This window comes from Vigna umbellata, chromosome 3 (genome assembly GCF_029865625.1).
Source record: "Vigna umbellata cultivar VRB3 chromosome 3, Vumbellata_1.0, whole genome shotgun sequence".
In the NCBI taxonomy this organism is placed as follows: Eukaryota; Viridiplantae; Streptophyta; class Magnoliopsida; order Fabales; family Fabaceae; genus Vigna; species Vigna umbellata.
In genome coordinates, this window is record NC_142167.1 from 1,302,647 (window position 1) to 1,328,041 (window position 25,395).

The 25,395-nt window shown below is 33.1% G+C and overlaps 3 protein-coding genes across 5 annotated transcripts; 2 read left to right on the forward strand and 1 right to left on the reverse strand.

Annotated features, from left to right (window-relative positions):
- Positions 1-1,080: 1,080 nt before the first annotated feature.
- On the reverse strand, positions 1,081-8,975 carry LOC124847358 (uncharacterized). Of its 3 annotated transcripts, none has more exons than XM_088109890.1 (13): positions 8,812-8,975; positions 8,415-8,469; positions 8,205-8,331; positions 7,228-7,355; positions 7,065-7,134; positions 6,863-6,965; positions 4,922-5,039; positions 4,761-4,842; positions 3,200-3,261; positions 2,489-2,561; positions 2,306-2,386; positions 1,842-1,922; positions 1,081-1,373 (listed from the first exon to the last, which is right to left on the reverse strand). In XM_088109890.1, exons 1-13 carry the CDS (start codon positions 8,909-8,911, stop codon positions 1,215-1,217), a joined length of 1,239 nt encoding a protein of 412 aa, XP_087966016.1. In that variant the 5' UTR covers positions 8,912-8,975; the 3' UTR covers positions 1,081-1,214. The 3 variants fall into 3 exon arrangements, with proteins under 3 accessions (XP_087966016.1, XP_087966018.1, XP_087966017.1); XM_088109892.1 differs by having other exon boundaries at positions 8,415-8,474; positions 8,812-8,945; XM_088109891.1 differs by lacking the exon at positions 8,812-8,975 and adding an exon at positions 8,576-8,765 and having other exon boundaries at positions 8,415-8,474.
- A 3,732-nt stretch (positions 8,976-12,707) lies between these two features.
- Positions 12,708-16,039, forward strand: ATAB2 (RNA binding protein). The gene is made up of 5 exons (XM_047324838.2): positions 12,708-13,238; positions 13,515-13,584; positions 14,354-14,525; positions 14,807-14,947; positions 15,665-16,039. Exons 1-5 carry the CDS (start codon positions 12,769-12,771, stop codon positions 15,922-15,924), a joined length of 1,113 nt encoding a protein of 370 aa, XP_047180794.1. The 5' UTR covers positions 12,708-12,768; the 3' UTR covers positions 15,925-16,039.
- A 7,722-nt stretch (positions 16,040-23,761) lies between these two features.
- LOC124848049 (uncharacterized) lies at positions 23,762-24,550 on the forward strand. Its single transcript, XM_047325657.1, has one exon. The coding sequence runs from the start codon at positions 23,762-23,764 to the stop codon at positions 24,548-24,550; it is 789 nt and encodes a 262-aa protein (XP_047181613.1).
- The last annotated feature ends 845 nt before the right edge of the window (positions 24,551-25,395 follow it).

Genomic DNA, 25,395 nt, shown 5'->3' on the forward strand with positions numbered 1-25,395 from the left:
ACGTGAGGGAGTGTATTGGAAGTCTCACATAAGACCAATTTATAATATATAAGTGGGTATAAACCTCACCTTACAAACCGATTTTGTGGGATTGAATTAGACTTAAAGTCTACTTTTTAACATATATTATTATTAACTATTAATTTTTATTATCATCATATAAATGTATTTATATTATTATTGTTATTAGGTTTTATTATTAATATTATTAATTTTAATTAAGATATAAATTTATTTATATCATTATCATATTTATTATTATTATTAGTAATTTTTTAAAATTTTAAGAAGTTAAAAATCACATAAAATAATGGTATTACTTTCCATTTTTTAATCTCTTAAAATTTTAAAAATCACCTTTTAACCTCTTAAATTTTAAAAATAAAAGTAATTTTTTAACTCTTATGTTATTTTTAATTTTTAAAATTTTTGTTCTAATTTTAACCAATTCTAACCTTAAACTAAAAATATTTAATAAAAAAAGAATTTTAATATAATTATCAATATAACGATTACATAAAATATTAACTTGATCTCAATTAAAAAAAGTTTTATTTAAAAGAAATTAAAATTAAATTGAACAAAAATATAAAATATAAAAATAAAATTGAATATAAAATATTAACTTCGACACATGTTTTTTTTAATTAAAAAAATAAAAAACCTATTTTAGTTATAAAAAAACTTTTTTAACTAAAAAAAAATAAAAAGCTAAAAAGTTCACAACCTGAACGTGAAAAACACTTGTCAATATTAGCTAATTATCTAAATGACATTAACAAGACCAACTAAATTGAATATAAAATTGACAAAAAAAAAATATTCAGACTAAATTAAATAAACTTAACGAAAATAAAGACTAAGTTAATATTTAAACTTAAAATTAGAATAATACATGTAGCAATTACGAGTTCCAGGTTCAAAAAAACAACGACAAGCGTTATTGGCCTAGAAGTCGAGGATGCTACATGAAACAATTGCAAAACATTTCCAAGTCCTTTTTTTTTTTCTCAAATAATGCCATGTTGATATGAACTACCCAACATTCATCTAAAGTGATGACGCTAACACATTACCTAATTGATCAAAATCATTAGTAAACAAATCAAATCACAAAGAATTGCAGAATTGCAGTCCCCTGTTTTTCACAAGTTTCTCCATCCAATGGGTTACATGTGAGTCAGTTTCCTATAATAGATATCAGATCGACTTATTTATATGACACTCTCTTGTCTTGTTGTGTATGGTGGAGGTAGCAAGTTGTGTATGTCAGCAAAGAGATCTCCACGACCATGTTGTGGTTCCGCCATAGGTGAATCCAAGACTGAGTCAGGAATTGCTACAAGGGTTTCTTCGAAAAATGATTTAATTGTCTGCATGGTTAAAAAATCAGTTAGTGTTTGAAGGAATGCAACGACTGAAGAATAACATGTCAGTTACTGTACACAAAGAAGAGATATGATTTAACCCTATGCAACAAGATACTAGTGAGATGACACAAAAGTACACCTTGGATATAAAAGGATAAGAAGGAAGTTGAAAAGAAGAGTGAGAGATTTATTGCCTATTCCTTCAACAGTTTTGTTGACTCGTGCATATAGACATGACCTATGAGCTAACTAATTACTTCCTAAATTATAAGATAATTAACACATAACAGCATCTTTTCTTTCCATGAACTGAAAGCAGGGAAAACAAAAGTAAATTAAGAAGAATATGTAAGATTTGCTTGATGATTGAAGAAGTTTCATTGTCCTGGACATTGACAACTTCATCTAAATACAAAGTAAAATATTGTCTAAGCACTCAAATAATATGAGGGTTTTCATAGTAAATTATACCGTGCAAGTTTGGACTGCTGAATCTGCTTTGCGCTTCCAAAGCCCATTCCCAGGCTCAGAATGGAAAAAACCAAGCAAAGGCTGCAACAAACATGACATTCATACGGTAACAGCAAATTATAAGTGAAGGTAAAAAATATAACAACTTGCTTCATGCAAATGAATGGGAGGAGGAAGAAAGAGTTAAGGGAAAAAAAAATCCTCCAGTGCATGTCTAGTCTTTTAACTCCCGAATCCCGATGTGAAACAGAACCCATAACTGAGTCAAAGCTATAAACCATGACAAGAAATCAAAAAACAAGAAAACATGTGGGTATAACTATAGTTACAAGCCATGTATATACATAAAAGAATATGGTTTTATTATGCCCCTATGTTAAATAAGTTTATATAATACTATAGAGAAACTCTCCTTAATATTAGAAATTCTGCAATCAACTAATGGATTATTTGTCTGTTACCACCTTCACAATATCTCGGACAGTTGGGCCGAGTCCATATTGTCCTAATACTGAGTCCCCATATACTTGATATTCCTCAAGAACCTTTATGAAATAAGAAAAACAATGAAAATAAAAATTAGTATGCTCAATTCGTAGTAAAATATCAGCTTAATTCATTCTAACTCAAAATTTCAGTGACTAGACCTGACGACGTGTAAGATCACTACTTGGTGCACCATAAATTGCAGAATCAACATGTCCCAAAATATGCCAAGGGCTGTTGAAATTATTGACAACGGTTATTCAAGCAACAAAGTATCCATTTATATAAGCCGCTTCAAGAAAGTTCAAGCAACAGAAAAAAACATTGTTGGAAATAATCATTTCTACATGTCTACCTATCTAGAAATTAGGATAAGTGGTTCTTTACATGATAACTGAACTGCACAACTCCTCAAAAGATATTCCTGTCACTCCTCATACTTCATTAGAATTAGATCTCCACTGATAACAATTGCATTAACTTCAATGCAAATTTGTAAAACAGACAGTCAGGTGCCTTCCTTCGTCGGGGAATAAAACTTCTAGGCAGACTAAAATAAAAGACTACCAATGTTTAAAAGTGTTAGATATATTATCTTTATTTTATATTTATCTTTTATCTTTAGTTAATTTGTTATTACTTTTTATTTGTATCTTGTGCTTAACCCATTTTTTTTTCTATTATAAACAGAGGACCCTAATTATATATTCAACCCAATGAAGATTAATCTCATATATAGTTTTTCACTATATTTAACATGATATTAGAGTCAGGTTCCAATCCTGGGACATGTGGGTTATGGGCCCACCACGCTTTGAGATTTCACATATGCAAAAGGGGCAATAGATGAATAATTTGTATTTGACACTTACTTATGGTATGCAGCACGTCCAACCATAACACCATGGGCCCCGGCCTTTAGAGCTCCATTGGCCTAGAGTTGAATTTCACAAACAGAAGCATGAGAATAATAAGCACCTTATAATTAGAACACCAATTTCAAAGCTACAAAATGCCTAATGACTCGTTACATTCATGTCTACACTTACGCATCTTAAAAACTGGGAAGGAGGAAAAGAATTATTTGGTAGCTTAAACATCATACATATCAAAACTATAAATTCCAGTTACAAGAATGTTAGCACAAAAAAAGCAGACCAAACTCATAAGAACCCAAATGATAGCTTGATCAATATAATATTGACTTTTGTACATGGAATTCTATATTGACTATGGTCGACTCCTACAACACAGATTCATCGATGGTCTAATAACTGATACAATAAACCCAACAAACGGATACCACCTTAGAAAGTGTAGGCTTTTAGAGTTAACTAAACCTCACAAAATCAAGTTACAAAGTAAAGTTTGCACCCACTTATATATTATAATTTTGTTATATTTCTAGTCAATATTGGATCTCCAACATAAATTAATTTGCTCTAGTGTACTATCATAGTAGAGTGATAGATTCATTTATATAAAATATAAAAATGATCCAGAGTTTTCTCAATTTTTATAAACAAGCAACACAATGGGAAAATAAGGTAATAATTTAAAACACTATAATAAGTCTAGTTTATTGCACTCTAAGTACATAATGTGTGATGAGTGCATGAATGGGGGATAAAGAAAAAGAGCAAAAACGCATCATTCTAAAAAGGATAATTATAAGCATGACAAGAAAAGACACTATTGCTCACACAAATAATGTTGTAGTTTCTTTATTTTGGGAGTTTCTTAGACTCTAATTGTACAATTTATTCTTTGTTTTTCTTTCAAAAAATATATGCAAATAGAAATTTTAACTTAGCTTTTATTAGGTCATATCAAGCTCAAAAGGAGCTACCGGATGCAGCCAAAGGAACGCAAGGAAGCAACAAGCATGTGGAAACCACTCAAGCCCATCATAGGCCCATGTGAAGTTTGGCCAAAGACTAGACATGGTAAGGTCAATGAGATTCAAACAGGGAAAGTGATATAAGTGTGGAGAATGAGACACAAGCATGGAGATGATCTTGACCCTTGATTGTTGAAATCTCCCTCTCATTTCTCTTTATAATTTTCGGTCAAGCTTATCTTAAGTGGCTATATATAGCCACTCCCTCTCTTTGTAAATAACTTTTGAATCATAAATGAAAGTTGTCAGTTTGATACACTTGGGAGAATGGTCTTCTACCTTGGAGTCTTATCTTGACTTTTAGAAGTCAATTAATGATTTTTCATATCAAACACATGCCCAACAATATGTGTGTGCAGGTGCCATGTCCTTTAATTTTGAGAAATTTGTGCACAATGTCAGTGCCCATGCATCATAGAAATGTGAACTCTAAATACAGTGATGCATTTTGAATGATAATATATCGCAGAAAATTTCTCTATAATGAATACCAGCACCCATTGAAATAGAATGAACAATTAGATAAAACTCACCTCATCAATACTAGTAATACCCCCATTGATTGTAAATGTTAAGTCAGGGAAGTCTCGTAAGAGGCCATAAAAGTATTCATATCTGCATTAAAAAGTGTGTATCATCTCCAATCCTATATTAAATGACTACAAAAATCAAATCTCAATACTCTGGCACATACTTCAGTGGAGGAATACTCCGATTTTCAGCTGGGCTAAGGCCCTTAAGCAATGCCTTCCTTGAGTGAATTATGAAATGCTTGGCAGGTGATAGAGAAGAAACCTTGTAAATGAAATCACCTGAAAGACAACAAAAGTGATGGTATAAAGGTTAATACGTAACCGCAACAACAACTGCACAATTATTTTAAAGATATCATGACCTAACATAAAAGTATTGCTTCTAAATTACATTCATAGCAATTTGCTTTGAGGACAATTGTTTCACAAAATGTGACCATCTTACTGACTAGCAATCAAACTCAAAACACAATAAAAAAGGTATAACAACCATTCAACCTTGAGATTCTAATAGGGGCTTCCTTGTTATAAAAATAGTAAAATCATAAAGTAGTATGACTCTTAAGAAAGTGAATTTTAAGTACAACTCAATGTTATAAAACCAATTTGTAAGGTAAGATTTGCACCCACTTATATTCTATAATTTGGGCTTAATCTCTAATTGATGTGGGCTCTTCAACACACCCCTTCACACTAAGGACAGGACATCTCAAACTTGAGACTAAGAGGGAACCCTCAATAGCAGGTGAAATGAGGCCTAACACATTGCTAGGTTTGATACCATCTTAAGAAAATTGAATTTAAGCCTAACTCAACCTCACAGGATTAGCTTGTAAAGAAAGGTTTGCGTCTATTTATATATTATAATTTGGTCTTATCTCTAATCGATGTGAATTCTTCCACAATGACAAAATCTTACTTTTCTTTGATAAATAGATTTGGAAGTAAAACACCTAAGTTGGAGTCATGTTTGTCATCTTGATAGATGCATATAACAAACATGACAAGGAAACTACTAACATTTGGCAGATGCAAAGTGGCAAGAGGGCTTAATGGAGGGAATGGATGAGGAACAATATTAGGAGATGTGTCAAATTGGATCCAAGGATAGGTGCGAGAAAAGACTTTTGGAGAAAGCTCAACATTCCCTATTTTTGGAGGACACTTGGGGTGGGTCCAAAATGTGGAGTGTTATTTCGAGCTCAAGGGGAAGTTTGATGGGGAAAGATTACCGGTGGCGATGATAGAAATGAATGGTCAAGCATTTTTGTTTCGAATGGTGGGAACTGGACAGAATTTCAAAAGGTTGGCATATGGAGATTCCAACTCTCAGATATGTACATCAAGAATGAGTAGACGTAGTCAAGAACTACTGCAGGCAATTTGATAACCAAACAATTTTTTTACCAAACACAGAACCAAAGTACCTTGGATATTTTCTTCCATGGGAAGTAGTCCAGACCAAACTGAAGTTGACAAGTTGTACCCCTATAGAATCAATAAGAATCCTCCAAAAGAGTGGATTGTGCTCACTAACCAAATCAATAAGAATCCTCCAGCATTAAACAAAAGAGGGTATTGCTAAGAAAAGTAATGGTGGGGTAACATCAAGGAGCTATCCATCCATCTTCCTAAACATTTCTATATGGAGATGGGTGTAGCCTACCTGTGCAGACTAACCAACCAATGGAAGGCAGATTGATGAAAAGGACTAGCTCAATGTCATTCTTAGAACCAAAGAAGGGTGACCAAAATCCTTTCTTGTGCAGAATTATAGGACAAAATCAAAGACCATCTTATGGTATAATGAGAAATAGAATCCAGATCACTTATGCATAAACAAGCAAAGAAGATGCTGGGCAACTACAAGATCATGGCAGAAGGAGAATTTTAATAAATTTCACTAGGATTCCTGTCAGTGATTACTAATGGTAGTGGTGGGTCATTTGAAAATACCACTACAAGCCCTATGGCCAAGGCGTGTGGTGTGCCATGATCTTTAAATCCTGCAAGCTTCCTCTACGGGTATGAACACAATACAAAAGAATTTTTCATCTTTTAATTGTGAATAGACAAAGAATGTTGATGAAAAAGGACCTTACACAATTCATTGTAGGAATCATGATCATCCACACCAATTCGACATTTAACAGTAACAGGTACATTTGTATTGGCAAAAATCAATGAAATAGCCTCTGCAACAAACTTTCCTTGTAAACATTAGAGTTCCACATCAGTGCGTATATATTAAGAAAGTCTACATATTCAATATGCTTTCACATCAAGTATGGATGATGTCCTTACCTTTGGATCAAGCATAAGACGTGCACCAAAGCATCCACGTCCAGCTACTCTAGGACTTGGGCATCCACAGCTGGCATAAGTCAAAAATAAAAAAATCAGATCTACCAGATAGTAATATAAAAATGAAACATTATGAATTAAGCTGATAAGAAAATAAACAAACTTGAAGTTGATCTCATCATAGCAATACGCATTTGCCAGTTCAGTTGCTTTTGCCAAATTATCTAAATTACTTCCACCAATTTGAAGCACAATAGGATGTTGATCTGGACAATATGCCAAGAATCTGTCCTGAGCAAAATTGACAAGAAGAATCAATAGTTTTTCAGAGAAAAATTATCCAGAAATGGCCCCACCCACAAATTTGTGCTTTTTTGCACACACACAGATATACCTACTGCAATGAGATAATTAACAAAAATATATGAACCCAAAGTTGAAGAACAACCTGTTACTCATTCAAAAACTGCACTTTGAATTTTATTGAGAGAGATTGTTTCTCTCAACCTTTCAAATAATATGAAACAACAGCACGTACATCCAATAAGACTAACGGAAACATCCCTATAGATCTAACAAACTTCAAAATAAAAATAAAAAAACCTCAGCAGTGACTAGCGGAGAAGCATTTCACCACAGATATCTATGAACACAATAGCAGTTGTGTTAGAAATATAAAGCTATAGTCTCTACTTATAAGTTTAAACTTTTAGGAGGCTCCAGCATGTGATATGACTAGACTATGCATAATCCAAACTTCAAGCCAAAAGGATTCTTCCATGAAAAGTGTGCTAGATCTCTGATGACATAAATAGGTGAGATAAACTACAACTGAACCAGAATATATCCACATAATACTGTGCATAATCACTGATGTTCGTGACTGACATCATCAATACAATAGTAGGTATATAGAATACACAAAAAGTAAAACCTTCTTCACTCCCTCCATACAATTTAGTTACTGTAGCATGAGCTGTGAGCTTACTAACAATAAAAAACACTCTACCTAGAAGCTTAAGGTTTTAGCAGAACCGGTCCTTGACAAATTGCAACAATGAAATTGTTATTCATAGCCATTCCTCCCAAGTTATTTTGACCCTTTTCTTTCAACAAGAAGAAATATGCTTACAAGCTTACCAGATTTCCCTTTTGATAAACAATTGTTTCAGCAGCAAGCATCTCCGTGTAGAGCCAAGTGTGCTTTGACAAGAGACGTGCAAGAGTCCTATAGTGATGATCTGTCCAGTCCATCATTGGGGCCACACTGAAAATCCAAGCGAACAATAAATCAGATTGATGAAATATCACTAGGGCATATGCAGAAAACAGAGATACACAGCTACACACCTGAACAAAGGAGGAAAATAGTCATTTGCAACCATCACAGCTGTTCTAAGTGATTCTTCCCTTCAGAAAATGCAGAAAACAACTCGAATCAGCACAAATTCCTCTATGATTTACCCCCCACAATGATATTAGAACTTATGTGACTAAATATTACAACTTACATCGAAAAAATAAAAATGGTAGTTTTTACTCAATGATACTATCACCCACAACAATAAGAACTTCGGTCAAAAAACTTTGTTTTTTTAAAATCATGGAACAGAACAAAATTTCTACTATAAAATATAATTAAAAATAAAATTATCGGAACAAACAATTCTGTACAAGCGAAAGAGCTTTCGGACCAAAAGAATGTGAAATAGGAAGCTTTTAAGGGAAGCACATAAGGGTTTATAACCTGTAGAATAAGGACGAAAAGTGGTGGAAGCTACAGGTCGCAGAATTCGGAGACAAATTAGTCTATATTCTCCGAAAGTATTGAAAATCCGAAAGTTCATATGCTGTGCCCCCACTTTTCCCCCTTTATGCTCGAAGGTATTTTTATACACACAAAATTAAGTTAATTTATCTAATGGGTTCAATACGAAATTAAAGCTTTGAAGTGTAATGGAGAAATACAACTTCGGTTCTTTTTATAGTTTCTTCATGTAAAATCTTTTTTTTTTTTTTTTTACTAAAATCGTTATAGGAGTGACAACTTTTTTTTAAAAGTAAAATCATTAAAAGAATGACGACTTTAATTGGAAATTTTATTGTCATTTTTTAAAATTTTTTATTATATTTTAATGATATTTTTTTTTATTTTTTTAATATAATTTTTATATTTAATTTAATTGATTAAGTTTGTCATTTATTTTGAAACCATTTTTTCAGATCATGATTTATTAATTTTATTTTATAAGTACTTTGTTAAAACTTCTTATATATTGTAAGAGCATGTAACCGTGTTTTATAATTGATAATATATTTAAGAGTGACACTCAATTATTTTACTAATAGAAATTTAAAATATAAATAGATTTTTTATAAATAAGTTTTATTATTTAAAAACATATATTCTTTCCTAAATTTTTTTCTTAAAGTTTTTTTTTCTTTAAGATGTTTTATTATCTATTCATCTTTTCGAATATTGGAGATGATGTAATTTCTCTTTACGATTAATTCATTAAGATCAATCAATTAGTTTCTTATTCCTTGATTTGTTTCTTCTTCCTCTCCATGTGGCTTTTTTTTGGCTCGCATGTAGTATTTGTGTCTTTTTGCTAGTCATTATTGATCAATGGTCCTAATGAAGTATCATCATTGTGTTTGTGTTGTTCAATGAAACAAATTAAGCTTCTTGTGCATACGAGGGTGTTGTAAGGATCATCGAGCTATTTGTTTTTGTCTTTCAAGTAAGGAAATTAGTTGTTTTAATGTGTGTGAGTTCGATAATCTGATGTTTTTTGTATGTTGATTGAATTCAATACGTGTTTGTGCTTGAATTAGATTGTGTGGTTTGATGATTAAGTTGAAGAGTTGAGCAATTGAGCAAATTCACAAATTCCTAGTTTCACAGTTAGACATTTTAATACATACAATTCAATCCACTCTAAAAACCCAAATTATGCTTCAAACAGTAGAATAACATATAATTCAACATATACACATGTTATACAAATAATTTAAGAACAGAATCTAGCTCCCCTTACCTTAGAGAAACGCATCACTGCTCTAGAGAACCCCGACCGATGCTTGCACCACAAGGAAACTCTATAAAAACCTATAACTCACCGATTGGTGATTTGAGAGAAATCTTAGAACCTAAATTGAGTTAAGAATTGAAGAAGAGAGACTCTTGATCCATGCAAACAGAATTCCTCTACAGGATCAAGAACCCTAAACACCAAAGAAAGGGGTTTACCACTTATCTACTTGATTCAACCAATTGATCGGTCAGATTGGTAGCCCTCAACGCCAGGATCACCTAGACACTTCCTGATCGTCGAACAGACACCCCAAATGAGAGAAAATATAGAGAGAAGGCAGAGAACTCTAGGTGAATAAGGTTCTAGAGAGATATAAGTGTTTTAGATAATGAACCGAGCTTTAGAAAGTTTTATTTATATTATAAGATTATTTTAAAGTAACTTGCTTGTCTCATTATTTTAATACACCTATCTACTCTAATACTCTATTTTCTAGGTTCTTACATTTGGTGTGTACAAATATTATATATATTTTTATACTTATTAAGACGAATAACTAGGTTAATATTATATATCTTTCTTAACTATTATCAAATTTTTAATGTTTTATTAAGTAATTCTATATTATTAAAAAGCTAATAAAATAAAGAGAAATTTAATTAAGGAAGACAGGAAGAGAAGATCAGAGTGGTGAGGGAAGAAGAAGAACTCGCGCATGAAAGAAGATCTCGATTTGGAGAGAAAGAAGAAGGAAAATCCTGTGCAATGATGGCGTCGGCGGCACTATTGGCAACAATTGTGTGATGCGACCAAGATGGAATGCCGACTTTGCCTCTAGATCCCCGATTCTGGTGACAAAGTTGTTGTAGCGTGAGGAGCTATGGGGCAACTTGGTGTTTTGATTCGAATGGATGGAGGCTTTGTTCACTCGAATGCATTTGAGGAAAAGTAATTGAGTGGATTTGAGAGGATTTAAAAATGTCAGACCCATAAAAACCCCAACATAGTGGAGTACATGTGTAAGCGAAAGGTTGTCTAAAATTCAGAAAGTGGAAGACAGGTGTGATGCAGATTGGACGGTCGATTTTGACGGTAGGAGTAAAACTTAAGCTTTCAAATTTCGTGCCACTTTTCTGCATGCACCCTTTATCTTCAACCTTCTGAATCTCCTCCTTCTCTCTACCATATCCACCTTCTCTCTAAGGATTCTCATCCTTTTCTTCTTCCGATCACCACTCAGGCACCGTTTGAACTCTCCCGGCGTCAAGGGCTTTCGTTTAAACCGATCCAGTTGTGGTTTCAAGTCGGTGAGTTACTTTCTCCTTAGAATGTTCGTTTCCTTTCACATGCAAACCCAGATTTCTGGTTGCATGAGTGGATCGTCTTATTCTAAATATTTTTGGTCTTCTGTTTGGTTTAGTTTCTTAAAGCGTGACTGTAGAACGCTAAGGTCTCTAGTAGAGGTGAACCCTATTCTGCATTTGTGAGCGTTTGGCTACATTAGAGGTAAGGGAAGCTTATATAATTTGATTAAGATTCTTGTTTTAAATGGTTGCATGTTGATTGATTGCTGAATGAATATGAAGTATGGTTTTTACTACATTGTTGACTGTATGAGTATATGAATCTAAAAGATGAGAAACTGGAATGATATTGTGTTTGATGATTTGGTTGAGGATGAAATATTGTATGTTGTTTAAAAGTATTGATGATTAATGAAAGCCATGAAATGGGTAGGGATATTGTCTGAGACTCATTCTGTACTCTGCATAATTATGTAAACTGTAACCGAGAGTCAGTGTTGTACGTTTGATTGTTTGTCTTGTTGCAATGATCATCCATGTGGATGTGAGCAGAAGGAGAAGAGTTGCTGGAAGAAGCACTGGAAGAGGTGGAAGTGAAGACTGAACCTTAGGACGTTCGGTCAGTTGTTGGTCTCTTCTTTTGTAGGAGCCTTCGATATAAGTTTATTTTGTAAATCGTTCGTTCTAGTTGTAGCCATTGTACAATTTTAACTATGCTATTTTGTAAGGCCATTCGGCCATAACTATACTTCCTATCTTTTGTAAGACTGATTTGCAATATTATTAATATGTGATTATTCTCTTATATGATTTTATATTGTATTTTTGGGATGTTACAAAAAATAATATTTTTTCTTGTTTATTTGAGTGAATTTGGAGGTAAGTGAGAGTGAATTTGGAGGTAAGTGAGAGTGAATTTGGAAGTAAATTTTTTTAATCTGTCACATCAATCAAATCCTACACTAATTCTCACAAACGTTGCTTCCAAATTCACTCTCACTTACCTTCAAATTCACTCAAATAAACAACAACAAAATTTATCTTCAAATCCACTCAATCACTCTTCCTCAAATCCATTCAAATGAACAAAGGATCAGGGACTTGGAGGAAGGAGATGGCTCCGATTACACTCTGCATCACCGGCGATGTGAAATAAAGATTCTAGGGTTTTGAGTAAATTTTTAATAAGGGTAAAATGGAGATATAAAATTTATGGGGGTGCAGGAAGACATGCCATGAATGAGCCGTTACCGACGGCCCATGATGTTCGAATAAGATCATCGTTGGCTTAAGGAAAACATGTGGCAGGATAACTACCTCAACAACCACACATAAACCTCTGCCTGAAACAACATCACAGCCATGGCTACTCTGAGCTTCAACCCCGCCAGAATAAGAACCTCATCTTTCAAACATTCTAAATTCACTTCTCCATCCAAACCCATCAGAATCCCATGCACCACTTTTCCCTTCCACAGCCACCCGAAACTGATCCACTTTCGAACCCATTCCGTGTCGGAGAGTACCCAGAAAGAAGCACCGGAAGAAATTCTCCAAGAAGAAGATGACCCAACTGCGGAACTCAGATACCTTGACCCAGAAACCGACCCTGCCACCATAACAGACTGGGAACTTGACTTCTGCTCCAGGCCCATTCTCGACGCCAGAGGGAAGAAGATTTGGGAGCTGGTGGTGTGCGACAAAACGTTGTCGTTGCAGTACAACAAATATTTTCCAAACAATGTCATTAACAGCATTACCTTGAAGGATGGTATTGTTGCTGTTAGCGATGAATTGGGTGTCCCGTTGCCCAGAAACATTCGCTTCTTCAGGTAGTTCATGAGTGAGTTTCGTTGTAGGAAAAATAGCAAAAGTGAAACTACTTTCTATATAAGCTTAAACTAGCTTATGCTTGAATTAAAAATCTTATTTTTTTAGAAGTTAATGAGAAATGACTTCTACAGATTAGCTCGTGTATAATCTAATTTCAATTTACAAAGAAACTGATTTCACTTTTTTTTCTTATTTTTCTATGTAGTATATGAAGATGTTTCTCCAATTAGAAGTTGGAGTATGGAATGTTGGTTTAAGTGTTTGTTGCTTTGCAGGTCGCAGATGCAGACAATTATTACAAATGCATGTAATGAGCTTCGCATAAGGCCTGTTCCTAGCAAACGGGTATCTATGGAGAAATTACTTTGAGTTTTAGACCATGTTAATGATCTTGCCTAATCTTCTTTACATGACACGTAGTGAAGTTTTATTAGCTTTCTTTTTTGTAAATTGAAAGACTTGGTCGGTTGCGAGTCATATGATGATTGACGAGAATTATAAACCTGTGGTGGTCACTGACCCTACAATAGTTTGTTTTTGCTTGTACGGTTTCAAATTCAACTTTTACTGTGGTGGCTGTGAAAGAAATTTCTCTGCTTTCGATTTTCCCTTGGTTCGGTTTGATGAGTGAGACTATTTGGCAATGAACCTGCAGGCTCTTATATATATGACCTTAACTTGTCTGTTTGGCGAAGATGCTGATAGTAGGTTTCATATAATGGAATGTGTCTATGTTTCAAATCATTAGAGGGAGCTGGTGTTTGTTCTATAGTTGGAAATCTAATGGTGAGTGGAGGGGAATGAAGTTATTTTTATTTGTTTGGATTTTTTAAGGTGGAATTGGGGGATGAAAGGGAATTGCAGTGTCCCTAAAATGTTTCATGATGCTTTTTATTTTCTTCTTACTCCCGTTTTGTGATTGATAATTCATTCAAATGGGTCAAAATAGTCCAGTATGGTCTGTGTGCAAGTTTTCCAATATCAATAGCACCCTTATGTCATATGTAGGTTCATAACAGAGAATATTCATGGTATATTTAGCATTATATATTTGTATATTCTTGTCATTGGTGAACTGGCCTATATTTTATGTGGTTCATCTTATTCTTTTCAGTGTGTGTCAATTATTCTATGGTTAGAGGAGCGGTATGAGACCATATATAGGAGGCACCCTGGATTTCAAGAAGCATCGAAAACTCTTTTGGCACTAGATAATCCTTTTCCCACGGAACTTCCAGATATTCTTTATGGGCAAAGATGGGCTTTTGTCCAATTACCTTACTCAGGTATAGAGATAGAAGATTTCATGCAATTAGTTTCACGATTGCTTGACAAATGATGTCCGTCCCTTTTGCTTGACAAATGGGTCTGTAGCATATGTTTTTCATTTATCAATGTTCTTACTTTGTTAATACTATTTTAAACTTTAACTACTACCAACATTACATGGATTACAATGGTCTCTTTTCTTTTTTCTTTTGACACAAAATGATTAACAAGTAAGTTTAATGCTTTAAATTATTCTCCTAGGATATACCTCTCTAACCTTGAATATCCTGTTTTAAAGCTGTCCGAGAAGAGGTGTCGAACTTTGAGAAAGGATTTTGTGGTTCTGGGCTAGATCTTGATTTGTTGGGTCTTGAAATTGATGACAACACATTAATCCCAGGACTGGCTGTTGCATCTTCTAGTGCTATGGCATTGGCAGGTACAAAACTGCAGATTTCACGTTTTCTGCTAATATATTTCATTTTTTGTCCCTCACAACAAACTCTTTTTATGCTCTGGACCAATTATTTAAATAGATGGTGACAATGTGTTTGATATCACATCAAAGCCCCTATATATTACAAAAACAACAGTGAAGTTGAGTTTTGACTTCTCCATAAACACTAGTAAAAGGAAATAAAAAGATAAAATTCATTAAGTTTTCCTCGGATGTTAAATTAACTCTTGCACTTCTACTTTTTATAGGAGTACTCTTCTCTTACCTAGCTTCTCCCAAAACAAATGTAACAGAAGAAACCTTGTTCATTTTACTTTTTATTTTCTTCCATACAAGTATTGCCTTTATGCTTAAAAATAAGCAGAAGTATCAAATTTATGCAAGAAAGTTGGTTAACATCATTTAATTTTACTAATCTCATTTCAAGGTAATCTATTTTTTTTTTATAAATTATCCTTCAATGGAACTTAGAGGATTATGCATCTTGAATTCTAATTCTGTTGATACTCTTGAATAAATGGATAGCAGAATGACAACTTGATTCACCAAGTGATTTTGAGACCTAAAACCTGGTTTCTTCTTTTGGAGTCTTGATTCAGAAAAGCTTTTGCATAATGCTTGTGAATATCTTTTATCCAATAAATTTGTTCTCTGATTTGTTCTCTAAAATCTGAAAGCTTTCACCATTTATTGCCACAGCTGGTTTAAGTGGATTGGAGGTCTGTGCTGTCGAAGCAGATGCTGCTCGTGCTCGTCTGATTCTTTCTGTTGGAATTTCTACTCGATACATATTTTCCACCTTTAAGAAAACTCCCCAGACAACTAGTGAAGCTGAAGCTTGGGAAGCTGCTAAGAAAGCTTGTGGAGGTTTGCATTTCCTAGCAATTCAACCAGACTTGGATTCTGAAGATTGTGCTGGCTTCAATCTGTTGCTAGACTTGCCATTTCCACCTGTGTAATTGTACATATATAATGGTTGATTTGAGTCTTCACTGAACAAATAATACTATAATAGAATATATTAGAGATAAGGCGATTCATAGTATATAACGAAGTGCAAACTTTATTTTACAATCTTTATTTTACAAATTTGTAAAATTAAGTTAGATTTAAAATTCACTTCTCACTCCTTAACATTAAATGTGATTAAACATCTTAACACTAACTGTGATTAAGCATAACACTTCAAACATTAACTGTGATTAAACATCTTAACACTAACTGTAATTAAGCATAACACTTCAACATATTTTGAAAAGGATGAATTTATCTGAACATTTATCACTTACACTGACTCCAAACCAGATAATCACTTAGACATGAAAGCGTTTCTTATAAGAACACAAAAGACTTATATTTTTCCCTATAGATTACAGAAGACCCTTAACCAGAAAAAGGTTATAACAAGAGAAGTAGTGAAATTATAAAAGACCCTTTGCACAAAAAGTAGAAGAAGGTTATAACAAGAGAAACAATGAAGTTATAGAACAACTTTTATACAAAACAAGATGAAGATTATATAAAGAGAAACAATGAGATTATTGAAGGCACTTTACACAAAACTTGAAGAAGGTTATAACAAGAGACACAATAAGATTATAACCGTTTACACAGAACTAGAAGATTGTAACAAGGGAAGCAATGAGATTATAGAAAGTCTTTTACACAAAAACTAGAAAAAGGTTTATAGTAAGGGAAACAATTACAGAAGACCTTTTTACACAAAGCTAAAAGGAAAAACAAAACAAAACTGGAAGATGCTATAGTATGAGAAACAATGAGATCATACCAAAAACTAGAAGACACTTATAGCATAATGTGTTAAGAATGATTAAAAGGTACTTTTGACAAATATTTATCATAGATATTCCACTTGCTAAACTAGTTATGAATAATTACTTTTCTTTATAATTAAGTATGTAACATCCCAATAAAACTACTAAAATGAAACTTTACATGAATAATGATATAAGAATAATGATATAACAAGAACTACAGATTTGATGAATAAAAATTTTCACCATAATAACAAAAATAACTACCTATTCTACAAGCTTTGCTTTCCCCCCTTCAGCTGCTCCACTGAAAAGACTGCATTCCTAAGCTCACACCATTAAGGTGATCATCGCAAAAGAAAAACAACATACAAAGACAAACCACAGAAACACAAAGGTAAGCTAGAGTAATTTAATTGATCATACTACTCATATTGATTAAACCAATTCAAAAGCATGTAACAACAGAGCATTTCAAGCATGCAAGGACTAACCACACAATACAGGTAATGACCGAATACATCATACAGTTAATGACCGACCACGTGACTTGACCATCCGGATTGTATGAAATGTCAAGTTCTAGGGGTTTGTGCATCGGTGTGGTGAAGTAACGGGAAACTCATCAGCTGCCACACCAGGTTAGTCCGTTATAAATCACCTAAACCTATAGGCTAGGACCTCCTGCTATTCTCACCACATGACTCATCACTCTCTACTTGAGCATGGATGATCATTAGAATGTCAGGATAAACCCCATTAGGACACTCCGGCCATTCATACGGTCAATCACAACAAAAGGCACCACCATGTAACCTCTCCGTGAGGATCATAGAATTACGTCCATCAACCATACTTTCAATTTGACACCATTATGATAATGCATACATCAGTCATCAAAGCAATTGGAACAATTAATTAAAATAGCACACTGGAATAAATATAAATATGGGTCGAACAAAAATCACCAAACATATATGAACAATATTGAACACCCTGTGAATGTTGGAGACCGATCGTTCTCTCACTACCTAAAGAACAGGACCGAACGGTCAATAATAGATACAGTTGAAGAGAAGGCCGAACACTATTACTGACCGACAACTAGAGGATTCCGAGTACCACAACATGACCGAATACTAGAGGATTCCGAGTACCATAACATGACCGAATACTACCACCATACCAAGTATTAAGTTTAGACCGAACGCTTATGGCGTAGGCCGAACACCTATAGCTTAGGTCGAACACTTAGAGTTGATAGTGATTATTAAAATATCACCAAACGGTCATTAACAGGTAAGGCCCATGAGAGGCCGAATGCATTTAAAACCAATACAAGTATGAGATCAAGCACTAGTACAAGACCGAGCGCTACTAATAGGCCACATACCCCTCTAAGATCGATCGCTACTAATAGGCCACACACCCCACTAAGACCGATCGCTACTAAGAGGCCACACACCCCACTAAGACCGATTGCTACTAAGAGTCCACACACCCCACTAAGACCGATCGCTACTAAGAGGCCACACACCCACTAAAATCGATCGCTACTAAGAGGCCACACACCCTACTAAGACCGATCGCTAAATTCAATCGAATACTAGTACAGGACCGATCGGTCATTAACTAAAGCCCCACGGAAGCAGAACTCAGCTAAGACCGAACACAATACAAAACTTAGCACTACTAAGAACGAATGCTAATACAAAATTGAGTACGACTAGTAACGAACGCTAATACATAACAGAGTACGAGTAGTAACGAATGCTAATACAAAACTGAGTATGACTAGGAGACCAACCACCCACCTAATACCGAACACAAATTCCCTAATTTCACCATCATACTTCCTCAAATTCACTCGGCCATTGAACCAAAATTCTGCAGAAACCCAAACCTCATGAACATAGCATATAACAATCCACACAAGGATCACCAACATAATATCATTCAATTTCACACACATGCAAAATCATCAACCAAACAATTAAATTAACTAGCTTCCCTTACCTCAAAGCAACTTGACAGATTTAAACCTCTCCACAGTTTTGCTAAACCGCAAGTGATCCTAGGACAACCTACAAACTTTGGATTGGTGAAAGGAAACCAACCACCAAACCCAAAAACAGAATCAGAACCCAGATGAAGAACCGATGAACACATGCAAACCAACAGTGCTTGCATGTACCAGAAATTGCAGTAATTTCAAGAACCAAAGAGAGACAAACTTACCGACTCTAAACACGAAATTGATCGGTGGAAAAGGAAGACCTTGATCTCATGATCGTCTAGGGAGGTTCTGATCATTGATCAAATGAACCAACAATGAGTAATTTTAGAGAGAAGGAGGAGAAAAGAAGAAAGAAGAAAATTTGGAGAGAAATGATTGTATCAGAAAGGTATACCTTTTAAATATGACTAAATTATTATGTTGTATATTTTATGTTAAAAAAATAGATATCAATGATGGTGTTATTTTAACACTTTTTGACACACACATTTTTTACATTTATTTAATATATTTTTTTTTCTTATTTTTTACTCTCTTTTTTTAAAATATATAAATTAAAAATTCTATAATCATTTTATTCTTGTAACATATGCTAAATGAGTATAAACGTGTCACCTTACTTTTTTTTTTAATATAAAGGATAGATTGTTTTTTTAGTAGAAAGGATAGGCTGTCAAGACCTAAATATTGTGTTAATCAAATTGAGATTTGTTTTTTCATAAAGAAAATAAATAAAATATGTATTTTCAAAATGATTAGAAGAAAATAATTTAAGTTCCAACTTAACGTTGCTATGTATGTTTATTCACTTTTCCTTATTATAACAAAATTGTATTATTATAATTCTATAAAAAAATTGTAATTTTATTATAAGTAATTTATTTATTGTATTTAAATTTTAAAAAATAAAAATAAACTGTCACCAAGAATTTCTTTATTAATATATATAGATATAGATTAAAGTATTGGTCGTTTTTTTATATAAATTTTTATTTTTATTTATAAAAAATGTATTTCAATCATCTTAAATTTATAATATTACCATGACAGTGTTCTCTCATAATTATGTAAAACCCTGAAAATGAAACTGGAAAGGAGTGACAGATGTCTCAAATACAAGACAGTGAGCATTTTATAGAATTTCCCAAATCACACCTCATCTCATTTTCTGAGAAATCTGCATCTCACTAAAACTCAAACATTTACCTTTTTTCCTCCTTCTCTCTAGAAAATCTTCAACTCCTTTCATCTTTTCCTCAAATAGTCATCGTCTAAAACAATTTGGGAGTCAAGATCTTCAATCTTCACTGATCAAGGTCTTGTTTAGAGTTGGTAAGTCTTGTTTTCTTAGATTATTGTTAGATTATGTAACTTTTAGCCACATGCAAGCCAAGTTTCTGGTTGCATGTGTTCATCAGTGTTCTTTTCCCAATTCTGATCACATTTCTGGTCCTTTGGTTGAACTCTTCTCATCAATCGGTGAGCTTTAGGTTTTTATAGAATTTCAGAAAGTGGGCACAAATTTCTAGAGGATAGAAGTTGTTCGGTCTGTTTGAGGTAAGGGAAGCTAGATAATTTAGTTACTTGGTTTTGAAGTATGAATATGTGGTTTATGATTATGCATGTGTAGGAAATTAAATGATTTGATATTCGGTGTTGTTGGTATGAAATATTGATGATGCGCTTATGATGATTGTGTTTTTGTTTGATTCTAATTCAGTAGCCAAGTGAATGGTGAGTGTAATGATGAAATTGGGAAAAATATGTAGTTGTGATAAATTTTAGCTGGTTCATAAAGCTGCAGAAGTTCTGCAGTATTAGGTAGCAAACTGATCGTCTATTGTTGACCGCTCGTTCACGTTCAGATACTTGGTCGATAAATTGGGTTCGATCTCTTTTGTCTTACCCGTGCATGACCGCTCGGTCTTAGGTGAGTGGTCGGTCTCTTAGCCATAATCGGTTTTATATTACCGATCGGTCTTAACTTAGTTCTACTATTGTGGATTCTCAGTTAATGACTGGTTGGTCTTGTGTTAATATTCCATTGAATATAGCATTCGGTCTAGTAAGGGCTCTTGAATTTTAAACTATATTTGGTCTGTTATAGGCCTTAACTATTTATAGGCCATTGAATACCAACACTCGGTTTCAAAAGTGTTCGGTCTTATACTAGCAGTTATGCTAGTGTTAGTGCTCAGTCTCAATAGTACTCGGTTTGTATTGGTGTTCAGTCTAAGCTTTAAGTGTTCGGTCTAAACCAATAGTGTTCGGCCTAAGCCAATAGTGTTCGGTCTAAGGCATTAGTATTCGTTCTAAATCATAAAGGTTTGGTCTAAGATTCAAGTGTTCAGTTTTAGCTTTAGAATTTGGTTGTTCTGACGTTCAGCTTCAAAGACGTTCAACTCATGATTGAGTTTTACTTTTTACATGACCGTTCGGTCATATTCACATATTGAGAGTGTTCGACCATTCAGTCTTGTTCATAGGCTAAGGTTATCTTTTTCGTTCGGTTGTGCTCAAGAGTGATGTTATTTAAATGTGTTATGAATGAGGAAATATGTTGTTAATGAAGTATGGTATTTAAAATGTGATATGAATGGAATAGTATGGATATGAAGAAGTATGATGTGATTTGTGTTATATGGATATGAACGAGTGTTCCAAGGAGGAATATCTCAGAAATGGTTATGGAATTGTAAAGTTTGAATATGGTCAGACTAAATTGTCGTTCATCCTAATATTCTAATGGTCATCGAGTCTCAAGTAGAGAGTGGTGGCACATGTGGTGAGAATAGCATGAGGCCTGGTTGCATATAGCTTGGGGTTCCAACTATCGGACTAAACTCATGTGTAGACTTGGGTTTCCAGCTACAGTGAGGGATGAAGGACTAACCTTGTGTGGCGGCTTGGGTTTCCAGCTATGGTAATTCTGATGATTTTCCAGATTACCTTTCCACGAGTGCAAGAACGTCGTAGCTACATAATTCATACAGTCTGGACAGTCAAAGTGAAAGTGGTCGGTTATAATATGTTGGTGTGATTTATGTAGAAGTATGATTGTTTTATGTGTTTGTATGAAATGTATGTTTACATAGTTAATTAAATTATACTAGTTTACCCTTATTTTCCTGTCTCGTCATGTGGTCCGTTCGGTCGTCATTGTCTTTGCAGTGATCACGCGGTGGGTGTTAACAGAAGGTGCAGATGACTCTCTAGAGCAAGCGCTAGAAGAAGAAGAAGGTAGGTTTAAGAGCAAGACCGTTCAGTCTTGTACTCCTATTGTATTTGTGTAGAACCGTTCGGTCGATACACTTCTTGTATGACCGATCGGTAAGCTCTTTTGGGTTGTTTTAGTATAGATTTCTGTAAAGTTTTTAATTTATGATAATTTTAGGATAACTGTAAATTAACTTTACTTTTCCTTGTAACTGTTCTATTTTATTGTAAATGTAAGAATTATTAAATATAGTATAAAATTTTACTTTTCGGATGTTACAAATTATATCCTTAAAAATACAAAAGATATTTTATTTAAATACTGATGTAAAATCTCTTTTATTTTGTACCTTTCTTTTGTCACATCTATATCTATAATATAACAAATTTAGTTATAATTGTTGTCCTAAAGTATTAACAACACATATATAATAAATTTTATGAACCAAATATAAAATCTTTAAATATTCCATTAACAAAAGATAAAAACAAAATATCTTGATTTTATAAATATAGTAGTGAAAACATATATAATAAGATATAATAAATTTACATTTATAATAAAATATAAATATATTTTATATTTTATTATAAATAACAATTATTTATTTTGTAGATAATATTTTATTAACAAATTTTATGTTTACCGTTTTTTGTTCTTAAAATTTAGACCTAAAATTTATTTTGTCTATATATCATTATATCAGTTACTTGTATCCACATATCATCTTATTATATGAGAAAATACATAAAATTTATGATGATAAATTAAAAATCTAAGAAAATATTTCAAAATCGTTTAAAGAGCCAACACGATGATTGAAACAAAATATAAATAATAAATTTTATGAACCAAATATAAAATCTTTAAATATTCCATTAACAAAAGATAAAAACAAAATATCTTGTATAAATATATTAGTGAAAACATATATAATAAAATATAATCAATTTATATTTATAAAAAATATATAAATATTTTTTATATTTTATTATAAATAACAATTAATTATTTTGTAGATAATATTTTATTAACAAATTTTATGTATACAGTTTTTTTTTTCTTAAAATTTAGACCTAAACTTTATTTTGTCTTGTTTTTTGATATATCATTAAATAACTTACTTGTATCCACATATCATCTTATTATATGAGAAAAAACATATAATGTATTATGATAATAAATTAAAAATTTAAGAAAATATTTCAAAATCGTTCAAAGAGCCAACACAGTGATTGAAACCAAATATAAATAATACATTTTATGAACCAAATATAAAATCTTTAAATATTCCATTAACAAAAGATGAAAACAAAATATCTTGATCTAAATTCCTTTTATATAAATATATCCTGAAAACATATATAATAAAATATAATAAATTTATATTTATAAAAAATATAAATATTTTTTATATTCTATTGTAAATAACAATTATTTATTTTGTAGATAATATTTTATTATAAATAATAATACTAATTTTATAAAACAATTAAATTTAAAAAGTATTAAATTAAAGAAATGGTTAAATTTAAAAAAGTATAATTATTTAAAGAATAAAATTGTTAAACAAATATTATAAATAGATAAATAGATATATGTATATAGATAGATATAGATATATTAATCTCCAAGTATTCCCCAAATTCTTATAAATGCCAAAACCCTAGTGTTTGTTTTATATTATTCAGTGTTTCACTTTCTTATATTGTTGTTTCTTCTTCCGCAGCTAGTCTCTATTTTACCTTCTTTTTCTTTCTGATCATTCTTCTTCCCAAATCAATTCAATGGATGAATACCACTGTAATGCATACCCAATGCTTTCTATCTCTGCGTCAGAACGTCTACCTTTTCCCCATGATCACCAACACTTCGATGTAGATTTTCAGTACTCAAACATGCACGATTTGAATGGAAGCAAATCAGAAGCCTTTGGCAACGTTTTACTCCACAAATTTCAAAACATTTCGAAGAATGAAATGTTGAAAGAAACAACCATCGTGTACTGTCTTTCCCGCATGGGTTTGCCTCAAAATGCTCACGGTGTCGTGGTCGCAGAAGTGTTACGGTGTGTACGTGACATGATTCGTGACACAGCTCACCGACATAGACTTGTTCTTTGTATGCGTGTGGAAATCGGCATTACTCGTGCAAACCAAGATGGAATAAGTGTCAGTGCAAACCAAGATGGAATAAATGTCAGTGCAAATCAAGATGGAACAAGTGTCAGTGCAAACCAAGATGGAATAAGTGTCAGTGCAAACCAAGATGAAATAAGTGCCAGTGTTATCGACAACGTTAGCGATGATGATCATTTTGAGGAAGCTGAGGAATATGGATTCGAAGAAGACGATGAAGATTATGGATTAGTGCCTGCAGACAAGGCATTTGTTGAAGGTTTGGAGATGGTTCAACAAAAGGGTTCGGAAAGGTGCGCCATTTGTTTCGAGGATTTTCTTTTTGGTGTTCGTATGCCTTGCTTGCATGCGTTTCACAAAAGCTGCATCACTGAGTGGTTGCAAATAGGAAATTCTTGCCCTTTGTGTCGCATTAATTTGCCTACTCAAAGTGATTGAATTCTTTATGGACTTTATCAGTTTTATTTTATTTTATTGTTATCAGTAATTTCTTCTGTATCTGCATAGATTGTAATTTTTGCAGTAATCTGCGAATATTGAATAATATGATTTCCATTTATTTATGAATGTGTAGGAATAAACTAACAAATTATTAAGCGTGATAGTGTTTATTATATTGGGAGAGAAAGAGTCATGACGTTACTTATGTTTTAGGTTGTATTATTTTAAATAATTTGGAGCATTATAAAAGGTCTAATGTTAATTCTATAAATTGAGACCTATGAAAAATGAAAACGCATTAGAAATATTTAAGTGGGTTTCATTTTCTAACAAATTAGCATTAGAGCAAAGAGAGCCTGAGTCTCCTAGTGAGAAAAAAGATAGTAAGAGAAAGATGATCAGATTAGCAAACAATACGTCCCTTCTTACTATTTTAATCTCTTTCTTCTCACTGAGAAAGGAACATACTATTTGTTAGGCTGACCATCTTTCACAAAAAAGCATCTATATAGTTCGGTGGAGAACTCGAAGGAGTTAGTGAAGAGCCCAAATTAGAGACCAAGTACTTCAGTTTTCGTACAAGGAGATGAACCTCTTTGACAAACTCCTCGAAGAGAAGGACCATGAGGTTGAAGATCTTAAACATGAATTGAAAATCATCATTGTGCGATTCCAGATTGAGATGAAGCTTAGAGAAGAAGAAGAGAAACTTAGGTTCGAAGGTGAAAAGTTGTTGTTACATAAACAAAGAGATGTCTCGGAGTTTAAAACGGAACGAGATTTGACGCAGAAAAACTCTCAAAAGTCACGTGTGGGTATTGAAATGTTGAAGGAGGAGATTG

Bases quoted from the DNA above. Each gene is read 5' to 3' on its own strand.
- ATAB2 (XM_047324838.2), top strand. From the start codon at position 12,769: ATGGCTACTCTGAGCTTCAACCCCGCCAGAATAAGAACCTCATCTTTC. The intron at 14,526-14,806 runs GTATAGAGATAG...CCTGTTTTAAAG, and splicing joins TGTCCAATTACCTTACTCAG to CTGTCCGAGAAGAGGTGTCG. The intron at 14,948-15,664 runs GTACAAAACTGC...TTATTGCCACAG, and splicing joins TAGTGCTATGGCATTGGCAG to CTGGTTTAAGTGGATTGGAG.
- LOC124848049 (XM_047325657.1), top strand. From the start codon at position 23,762: ATGGATGAATACCACTGTAATGCATACCCAATGCTTTCTATCTCTGCG.
- LOC124847358 (XM_088109890.1), bottom strand. From the start codon at position 8,911: ATGAACTTTCGGATTTTCAATACTTTCGGAGAATATAGACTAATTTGT. The intron at 4,843-4,921 runs GTATGTGCCAGA...TTTTTAATGCAG, and splicing joins CGGAGTATTCCTCCACTGAA to ATATGAATACTTTTATGGCC. The intron at 1,374-1,841 runs GTATAATTTACT...TTAACCATGCAG, and splicing joins CAGCAGTCCAAACTTGCACG to ACAATTAAATCATTTTTCGA.